The sequence below is a fragment of the Pavona decussata genome, unplaced genomic scaffold (genome assembly GCF_977016875.1).
Source record: "Pavona decussata unplaced genomic scaffold, jaPavDecu1.1 SCAFFOLD_28, whole genome shotgun sequence".
Lineage (NCBI taxonomy): Eukaryota > Metazoa > Cnidaria > Anthozoa > Scleractinia > Agariciidae > Pavona > Pavona decussata.
The window spans coordinates 2445666-2456309 of record NW_028145451.1 but is presented as its reverse complement, the minus strand read 5'-3'; the positions used below and the strand labels follow the sequence as shown (position 1 = coordinate 2456309).

Below are 10644 nucleotides of genomic sequence, written 5' to 3'. Positions count from 1 at the left end.
TGCACCTTACCAAAAGAGCACTGTAATATTATACATTTGACCACGTTTGGTGATGTTAAGTTGTATAGTAATCAAGTTATGGAACTCAAAACATGGTTCAAAATCCATGCAAATGTCTTTAAACTCTCAAAATGTTCTTATTTTTGTGATATACTTAAACAAAATTGATAAACATCGTTATTTTCTACTCAGTTACTTTAAAATGGTGGCTATCTGACAGGATTTTACAGGGTTAACAAAAATGAGCAACTTTATAAGATTTTAATTGTATGGTTTTTCGGGGGACGCCGTATCCAAATTAGAGACTTTTGTATAGATTTCGAACCATGTTCAAGGTCCATAACTTGGCTGTTATTCAACTTAACACCACCATACTTGGTCAAATAGCTAATCTTAACGTTATCGTTTACAGCTATTTCAATTAACGTTGTCGGATTAAAATCAAGCTAAAAGACAAGACCGCAATGTTTTGTGGGATTATTTTTAATGAATAATTTCATCAAAATCATCCCTGCACGTGCAGGTCATTGTACTACTAATTACAACCTATTGTTTTCTCCAGGCATGACTGACTTTGATGAATTTATTTATAAAAATCCCACGTAAACTTTTGGTCTTGTCTTTTAGCTTCATGCTTTGAATCGACAACGTTAGTTGAAATGACTGTATATGGAAGTGTCAATTTACAAATCAGATAAAATTTGCAACTCGACCCATTCCCCTATTCAACCTCGAAGTGGCCTATAGTTGTATAATAAGATCAACTATTCGCTTCGAATTTTTTGGCTTATGTTGTGGCTGTTACATGTCAGTGATGGTTTGTACAGTCTGCTAAGGATTGTACCCAGTATCCTTACCAGGTATCCAGATAGAAGAGAGAAAACGAAAGATAACTTACGACGAGAGATAAGTCCATCACACTGAAACGAATTCATTGTCAACCATGTTTTTATTTTGCCTAGCCGCTGATCAGTTCTTTTATTGACTCAAGCTGCCATTATAAATTTGTCGCCAAGTGAAGAAGTGATCAGTACTTCCAGTTTTTTCTGACCAGCAGGCGTTTTCTATCCTCCAACTTGCAAATTGGCTTACACATTTCAACATTAATCAATTGAATTGAGTTTCTGTTCCCGATTGAAATAAAAAAGGTTATATGCTAGAACTAGAGCCACCTTTTACAACCAATCTTCTTCGATAACCTGACATTTGTTCTGTATCGAACGAAAAAAAAAATCATTTAAGTTCAGAAACAGAAAAGGTCTGGTGGTCAAAAAGCTGGAAACACTGATCAAAGAGTGTTTGATCCTGCCAGGAAAATCGCAATCTCATACCCAGAGTCCTCAGCTGTTTTGGTTAGCGGGTGGGCGCCAGGAGAGATTCTACATGGGGACTTCGAAAAAATTAACATTTTTTGATTGGTTGCCCCGTAACGGCTTGCATTGTTCTGCTGCAGAAATCCTGCGGCAATAAAATTCCAGTACCCCAGAGTCTCTCCTGGCTACTAAACTCTGGCAAAAAAAACCTGAGTACTCTCGGTAGGAGACTTGGAAAGCCGCCGGAAAATTTAAAGTGGCTTGAGCCAAAAAACGGACTGGTCATCGGCTAAGGAGAAAAAAACTACAGGGCAGTGAATTCGTTTTAACGTGGTGGACTTAAAATAACTCCCTACATGACAGCTCTTCCAGTTTTTTTTTTTTATAATAATGATCAATAAGTAAGAAATGTTTAATCATTTTTCGACATAGATAAATTTTAAGCGATAGTTATCTCATTTCTTGCTTTGTTGCTAACATTCGTTGATGGCATTTTCGATGGAAACATGGCCGTATTATTCGAATGTCACAACTTTGACGTATTATGTGTGGAACAGAAACTGGATTGCAGCCAAATATTTTAACAGATTTTCACAGATGGTGGATGGAACTTTCCACTGATATGTAGAAGAGCCTATGAGTACGATCCACTTTGGCAATTTATTCCTCTGAACTTGGGATAAATGAGCTTAAAGTAGATAAGCTTTTGCCCACAGATTTATGACATCAATAAAGTTTATGATTGCAATTCATCACATGACAAATGTGAAGGGTGATCGTTTATAACTAGCAAATTTGGCTTTGTTCCCAGTAGCGACAGAACATTCATAATCATAGAAAAATGTGCGAGATCTCATTTTCTTATGATTATGGTTATGTCGATCATATAAAGCGTCTTTGTGATAATGTTTTTCGGCTTTCCCAGTACGACATAAGCGACAACTACGGCTCTTATGATTATAGTAATGATCGTTATGTCGGCATGGGAACCAAACCTTAGGAGGTTTTGAATGATCTGTATTCTCCAAAACTAACAGCTACAATTCTTGCAAAATTTACGATCTCGCCAGTGGGTTTCGAGCGCAGCCCGTGGTTCGAAAAGTTAAAATGACAAAATTTAAGAAGATTAAATTTGATATTTGTACCTCCTTGACAAGAGAAGTTGATGAAAGACATCAGCGAAATCTACTTCAGTTAAAATAAAAATAGAATATGAGATTCTCAGGGAGAGTCGCTCTTAAGAGAGAACGTCTTAGTCAACTATGAATAGCAGAGTATTTATACCAACAATCACCTTTAATACAAGTTTGATATTTTTGTGATAATAATACGGGGATTTTAACCCCACCCACACCCGTCAAACGAGAAGTCGCTAAAACGAATCGTTTCTTTCCTAATTTCCCCTTCTCTTGGAGTTATTCTCTCGAAATAAGTTCACCTGTTTCCAAAACATCAGTTGCCAAATAGATAGCTATCGTATCGAAATGTCGTGTTATCGTTATCTACAATTGCTTCCAATATCGCCAACCAAACACGTGTTTATTTGATCCCCTGGTCTTGCGGTCAGAAACAGACAGACTTGAAGGAACTGAGTGAAACATACACCATCACAGAAATAGCTACAATGTACTAACCATACGCAACAATAAAAACAAAATCCGTTGAGTTGCGTAGGGATTTCATTATTCGACCTTTCCTACAGAAGGTTTTTAATGCCACTCGGATATCATTACTCTGTAAGCAGGTTCTCGCTGTTCTTCGCACTTTCTCTTCCTACTGACTAACCCCTTGTTTTCATCGTCCAACCTAACTTATCTCCGGCACTTAAGGTGATTCCGTTGAATTGCATTGCGCATCCTTGCTGCGCATAATTTTTCGCGTCATTTAGCGCGCGCACGAGCGCGCGCACGCACAACATTACGGGATTTCCTTGAGGTTAAGCTCTGCAGGAAAAGAAATGGTCCTTTTCTTCTAAACGAGCACGGTGACCCCCATTTTTTAATGCATCAATTTAAATGTCATATGGTTGACCACTATATATCGCGATTTAAAGAAAAGTTAAATACTCTACTTTGAGATATTTTTATTTGAATGCTTTAAAAAGCACGTATTTAGGTAGTGCTGCTTACGTGCACACGCAGCAAAATCTTTAATTTCTTTCATAATCTTAATTCCAGTTCAATGAAAATAGTTTGTTGTGTAAGATTAAAGTAAATTTTGTTGAACTGCTTCGATATTTTAGTGCAAGAAATTAATTTTTCTAGAAATGATAGTCCCCTCTTCTGATTACTAGTGTTCCTAATATAAACCTCGTGGGTCATCTATTTACTATAATAGCCATCCAGGTTGCACAAAAACGAGCACGGTGACCCCCATTTTTTATTGCATTTTTGTAATGCTCATTACATAGTCATGAACTGGACCAAGTCTTAGAAAATTTTTAATAGTCCTTCTTTTTCAGCGGAATCACCTTAAAATCACTTGTCTATAAAAGTTATTCTCATTTCACACTTGAGAGAAAACGAACTTCAAGGTAAAACAGTGTTTGCCTCGAGGCCGGGTGGTTTGTTTTTTGGCTGATATTCATATCCACTTCACCCAGATAGTTGATGTGTTACCAAAGAACAATTTTAACATTTGTGGCTTTGCTCACATTAAACAATAAATGGAAGCTGGACCTTTTCAGTCCAGTGCCTAACCATAAATGCTTCAAATGAGTACTTAATTATCTGCCTAAAAGCCTAAGCTCTGTTCTCGTGTACTTCAATGGGTCGTTGCTACAATATGAATAATTCATCTTGTCAGCCTTGTTAGGGGTGTAATGTCGTTTGAGAGAATGAAACAATTGGTGAATCAAAATAAGCAGGAACTATTAGAAATAGGAGATGTCGAATTTTTTATATTGGCAAATAGCCCGGCCTTTTCACGGTTAACTCTGCTCATTTGAATTACAATGAAATCTAGCATGTATGTGAGGCAATTTCGGGCTATTTTGTAGTTTTAGCCCGAAATTGCCTCGCATCCACGTTGGATAACATTGTAATGCAAATGAAAAACATTAACCGTGAAAAGGGCTATTGCGAGTAAAATAAAAAACTGCCCGGAAAACCGACTAATTGATGTACTTCAATATTCGTAATCCAACGTCACTAAGTACCCGTCAAACGAGTAGAACTATGCCGTAATATTGGTCTGGTTAGTTATTTGTACAGTAAACTGTAGGATTGGAAGTTAGTTTTATCACAGGTGTTAAATCGGTTTCCTACGGCGCGGGCGGTTATGCGTTTCCTTTTCCTTTTTTTTTTAAAATAATTTACGTTTTCTATGTTACTCATCAAAAGGGCAAGTTGGAAATAAATCCAGTGTTAAATGTTCTGCTATATACTATCGCTGTATGTTTTTTACTGGTTGCTTGTTTTTCGACTAGCCCTGTGTGTTCGTCCAAATACGTCAATGAGCTCGTGACAAGTAAATCAATACTGGCTACAGCACTATAACAGATATTAAATGTTGAGTGGAATTATTTTTATTTTAAGAAAACTGTTGTTGTGACCTTTATGATTTGTTCGATCCAATCTTAAAGACTTCAAGTGTGCCATTGTTGATTAGGCCCAAGCTCTTCTTGAATAAACTAGATGTAAGACTTTACATTCAGTGCTATACACACATGATTTTGACCACTTGAAACGTTCTTCATTACAGTTTACGTCAAGTTTTGTCCTTTTGTCAGTTTTCTTTGGCTTCCGTTTCATCTGAGCATAAGTCAGAATACAAAACTGTGGGAAGCAGGGTTGCTGACAATTGTAAACCATGGCGTGTATCTTCATAACTCCGCCTCCAACAGTTGCTGTATTTTGATTGGCTATCAGAAAAATGTCAAGCTAATAAAAATCTTCCATTGGGAACTGCACATCTTGCCGTACTGTGAAAAAACGAAAAATTTCAGAAGAGCAGTGTCATTTTGTGTAGTTCAACTTGATTGCCGTAGCATCCCCTTACACTTAACAAATATTTAGCACCTCGTTTGATTGGGTCGTCAAGTAACCAGTACTTTGTTACCTCAGTTTGCACTTGCAAGGTAAGGCGATGTAAGAGTTATGGTTTGTTATTTACCATAGTGGCTTAACCGATTAAAGACATCATAAAACGACATGAAACAATAATTCTAGTGGCTGGTTAGTCACTTGACGTCATGGCAGTCAACATTTAAGGGATTGGCGTCAAGTCACAAAAGAGATAACAGATTGAATAATTTCCCTGAGTTCGAAGTTTCTCTAAGGATAAACGTTTCCTCCTTTTAGAAGAGCTATAAATAACTCCTATTAAAGAGAGCTAGAGGGTTTCTTTTTATTTAAAAATTCAACCAGAATGGATCCATTAAAGTAGTTTATGAATTAAGGTCTTTCTTAAGTAAGTTTCATCTCACATTTAATTCTCGGGTACCGACTTACATACACGCAAGCAATTTCATATAGAGTGTGATCATGGTTGCTAATGCCATATTTGGGGGAGCAAAACAAACAATAAACGATATTTGTATAAAAATATAATTTATTTCCCAAAGGAAAATCATTCTATTCTTTAACTCCTCCGATATGGCCGTCGTGAAGACACAGTATAGAATATCGACATCATTTGAAATATTGTACTGTTGGCTTCAAAAGGCTCATACAGCCACATTTCTGTTATGCCAACGACATTAAAGTTGTTTTGATCTGGGAACTTCGACTAATCGAGTCGGAGTGTTTGTTGCACAAAATACACCCAATTTTACCACTTTTGCAACACCTATTTTTTTCCCCGATTTCACAGCATATGGAGTCAAATCATTGAGTCGGCAAAAAGAGCAGACATTTAATCGCAATTGCTTTTGCTTGAACCCTCAGCTTGTACCACGGCAAATCAACTTGGAAATCAACAGCTACTGGATTTATTAAGAAGATGGCTGAATCCTTCCTCGTGCTATTAATCTTTTCAGTAATGCCCTTAACCCATCAAAGCGGGATACGCCAATCAGGCTGTCATGGAGGATCAAACACTGCCAGATTCGAAACAAGACAAGGAACTGCTATTCCGCAGGTATCAGTTATCTGTGAGCTGAATGGTGGTGAAATGACTGAATTACCGTTTGATATCAGCGAGCTTCTTAATGTCGCAGGAGTTAATAACAACAAGACCTTTTTTGATATGTCTGTCTACGTTGGATGCTCGTCACCAACATTGCTGAGTTTCACCAATCAACGCAATGCTGTTAACAAAAACTTTTTGCTGGAATTGAGTATCGGGTTTGACTGCAGAATTTCGATGCAAAATCTTGCTGTTTGGGCCAAGGCAACCTACTTGTGGTCATTAGACTTACAAGGTAGTACAATCGGCCCTATGGATTCAGTTCAAGATAATGAAAGTCTTGCCAGCAACTTTAAAGATATTGCTTACCTTACAACAAGCATCATCCCAAGTATGTTTACTGACCCAAAGATTGTCTGGCCGAACATGGCTGTTTTAAGACTTGAGAGTATTTCAATGAAGACGATTCCGCCATATTGGAAAACTACAATGCCCCATCTCCAACAACTTTCTTTGAGTTTGTGCAGCGTGAAAGAGCCACCAGAATTTCCATGGAATAACTCCACGCTTGATATTTTCCATGGCTTAAGATGGATCACCCTTAATCTCGTTACTTTGCCTTCTACCCTCCTTACTGTCGAAAGAAACCTTTATCCGCGAGCACTGAGCCTGGATTACAATTACATCGAAGATTTATCGTCCTATATGTTTCGCGGACTCTCACACTATCTTGATCTTGTAGGAAATGGATTAAAAGTAGTTGGACCATCATGTTTCCGCAACTTAGAGGGACTAGAGGCGGTAGACCTTTCTTCTAACAAGTTGGTATCGTTACCCGAAACTCTGTTTCACGGATTAACCTCTTTGCGATACATTTACCTTGATTTAAATTACCTGTCATTTCTTAAGCCGGAATTATTTCAAGGCTTGAAAAACGTCAAAAAAATTGACTTGAATGATAACAACCTTAATTATATCCCAAAGGGATTGTTCAGCTCGCTAAACAAACTGGAGTTTCTCCATCTAGAGGGCAATAAGATCGCATCAACTGACGAAAACCCATTTTCACGACAGTCTGTGTTGCGAGAGGTTCTCCTAAAAAACAACCTTTTGTCTGCCATTCCAAGTTGGATCTTTCGGCTCAGTAAAATCGAGGTAATCGATCTATCATTCAACCGAATCACAGGGCTTCAAGGTATTACCAAAGCAATGAAACGGAGAACACCTCTATTTAAAATGCATCAACGCCATGTAAGTTTAAACTTGGAAAACAACAATATCACGACGTTAGGATCTGCCTGGCAGTTTGTAAGAATATTTTCTTATTTTTACCCAAGGTTTCTGATTAAGTTGACAGGAAATCCACTAACCTGTGACTGTATGATGTCGGCTTCCATAAAAATAATTAAGCCGTTCTACATTTTTAATAGAGAAATGCGACTACAGGTTTATTCCTGGCAATGTGGTTGGCCACATGAACTACAAAATATATCGATTCTGAAGGTTAGAGAAAATCAGTGGATGCATAAGGAGGAACCAGAAAACTGTCCAGCTGAATGCGTTTGTCGAAAACGTTGTTCAGATGAAATTATTGTTGTCAATTGTGAGGGAAAGAGTCTTGCAGAAGTACCAAGCTCAATGCCACAAGGTCTGATTGAACTCAACTTAAGAAACAATGAAATCAAAGACATTCCTCCATATCCTTATTTGATAAATGTGACTGTTTTGCAGTTGACAAACAACAAAATTGACGAACTACGACTGCCTACTTTAAAAAAACTAAACCATACCAACACTCTGCTGATTGATTCTAATAAACTGAGAAGTCTACCAAGGGAAGTTGAAACTATGAATTTTACAACATTGGCTCTGGATCAAAATTTGTTTAAATGTGACTGCCAAACCAAATGGATGAAGCACTGGCTACTTAGAAACGAGCGTCAAATAAACGATGTTGAGAAGGTGCTTTGTACCTCAGGCCATAGCCTTGGACACCCAATGTTAACTTTGTCAGATGATGAGTTCATTTGCTCGCATGTTAAAAATCATAACTTTGGCATTGAGAAAAGGAGCTTTCTTACAGGAAACATTTTGGCTGCTATTCTTGGCGGTCTGCTTCTCTTAATAATGATTGTTGCGATCCTGCTGTACAAGTACCATGGAGAAATGAAGGTCTTTATGTTTACCCACTTTAACTGGCACCCTTTTGATCGCATAGATGACTCCGATCCAACCAAGATATACGATGCCTTTATATCATACAGTGGAGATGATCATCAATGGGTCGTGGAAACGTTAAAACAAAAATTGGAGGACCACGATCCTCCTTACAAACTATGCTTTCACTACCGCGATTTTCGTGCTGGAGCACCAATCGTGGAAAACATTCTTAAAAGTGTGGATGAAAGCAAGCGCATGCTGATGGTGCTCTCTCCCAGCTTTGCCAGGAGCGAGTGGTGCTTGTTGGAGTTTCGCGCTGCTCATCGTAAAGTGATAGAAGATCGCATGAATTACCTGATAATTATTCTGTTGGATGATGTAAACATGGCTGAGTTGGATGAGGAAATAAAGCTGTACATGCGCACTAACACCTATGTGAGTTACAATGACAAGTGGTTTTGGCAAAAGTTGTTTTACGCAATGCCCCAGCAGCCGGCAAGAGAATCGATGGAAGCAAGAAGTGTGAAATCAATCAAAGGCAGTACTGCGAATGGCAACTGACAAATGCTAAGGATATTTCTACTATTATAAAATAGCCAGGGTCAAGCAAGCACTGTGATTGGTCAAACCGAGTTCTGTATAACTCCACAATGCACGAAGCATACGTATGGTGCGTGCATTATAATTGTGCATATGCACGGAGCACACGTCAGATTTTTTGCCTGTGAAAAATCTGAGAAATTCAGAGACAGAATGCGCTGTCACTCCAGCGATTCGCAAAGAACAGTCTCTTGTACTGATGTTTCCAGACTTTTAATTAACTTGAACTTGTCTCTCAACACCTTAAAACTTAAACTTGACTTGTAGTTAACTTCTTGAACTTGCTTACGACGAGACGAAAAACTAAAACAGTTTGACTTTTTACTTGATTGCGCGCGCTGTCGCGTGCCCTGTCGTGATCGTGTCGTGATCGGCAAGAGCGCGCGCTATTAAATTACGCGTTATCTCGTGTAAGGAGAAACTTGATGTTGATTCATTAAAATTCGCACTTGTCTGAGGAGTTGCGATTGTTTATATTTTATAAAAGAAATAAAAAACTTGTTCCTCGTGCATTGTTGAGTTATATAAGCACTTGGGAATTTTTAAGAACACTCGAGAAGTGCAGAGAGGCACTCGCCTACGGCTCGTGCCTCTCTGCACTTCTCTCGTGTTCTTAAAAATTCCCGCGTGCTTATATAACTCAACAATTCACTCGGCGCGTTTTTTATTTCTTTATTAAATGTCTTTTCAAGAGGCAGGTTTTTAGATAGATTTAAGATTTAAGTAATTTTTAAGTGATTTTTTCAACAGATTTTATGCATGTAGATGTAATGAAAATGTGCAAATTGGCCTCCAGTACCACCTTAAGTGATTTTTCAATTATTTATTTTCTTTTTGATGCTTTTCGTTTAACGCACATGTTTTAACGAGTTTTTATCATTCCTAGATGTAGTGCGGATAATTGTTGTTTTTCAAGTTCTTGCATTTGTGTTTCCAAAATGCGTTAGGACAGATCACGAGTTGTTCCTTTCAAGAATTAAGTTGATTTCTTTCCTCTCGTCATTCCAGAATTACTTGGCAGCTGATTGAAAGTCTTACTTCATCATATGTATTAAAAGATATCAAAAACCCCATGATATTTCCCCCTTAAGGCAAGCAGTGACTCTAAATAAATGCATTATGACACTCGTTCCAAACTGCAGCAACCAAACAATATTGAGTTTTGTGCAACAACGTCATAAGATACATTTTTTCAGTTGACACCGATTTGTGTGCTTGTATCAAACAATAAGTTACATTGTAGTGGTACAGTATGTTGCCCAGCTCCCGGCCATTTTAATTTGAAATCGCTATAACTTCTCATTTTTGTAAGAAATTTCAAAGACAGTTGATTTACCTACCTTTAAAATGTTCAAAGATTGACGGCCTTCGCCAATACACAATACAATCAAGTTTTCCAGTTTCGGGCCAGCTAACCCAGTTTCCGGCCACCGAAATAGAGCAAACATTCCTTGAAACCACGCGAGATAAATCGATTTGATTTTCATATTCCTTTTAAGCTATT

The 10644-nt window shown here is 37.9% G+C and overlaps 1 protein-coding gene across 2 annotated transcripts; it reads left to right on the top strand.

Annotated features, from left to right (window-relative positions):
• The first annotated feature begins 5225 nt into the window (after positions 1 to 5225).
• On the top strand, positions 5226 to 10052 carry LOC146485090 (protein toll-like). Of its 2 annotated transcripts, none has more exons than XM_085104045.1 (2): positions 5226 to 5391; positions 6292 to 10052. In XM_085104045.1, the coding sequence occupies exon 2, from the start codon at positions 6294 to 6296 to the stop codon at positions 9099 to 9101; it is 2808 nt and encodes a 935-aa protein (XP_084960171.1). In that variant the 5' UTR covers positions 5226 to 5391; positions 6292 to 6293; the 3' UTR covers positions 9102 to 10052. The 2 variants fall into 2 exon arrangements, with proteins under 2 accessions (XP_084960171.1, XP_084960170.1); XM_085104044.1 differs by having other exon boundaries at positions 6200 to 10052.
• Positions 10053 to 10644: the final 592 nt, after the last annotated feature.

Bases quoted from the DNA above. Each gene is read 5' to 3' on its own strand.
- LOC146485090 (XM_085104044.1), top strand. From the start codon at position 6,255: ATGGCTGAATCCTTCCTCGTGCTATTAATCTTTTCAGTAATGCCCTTA.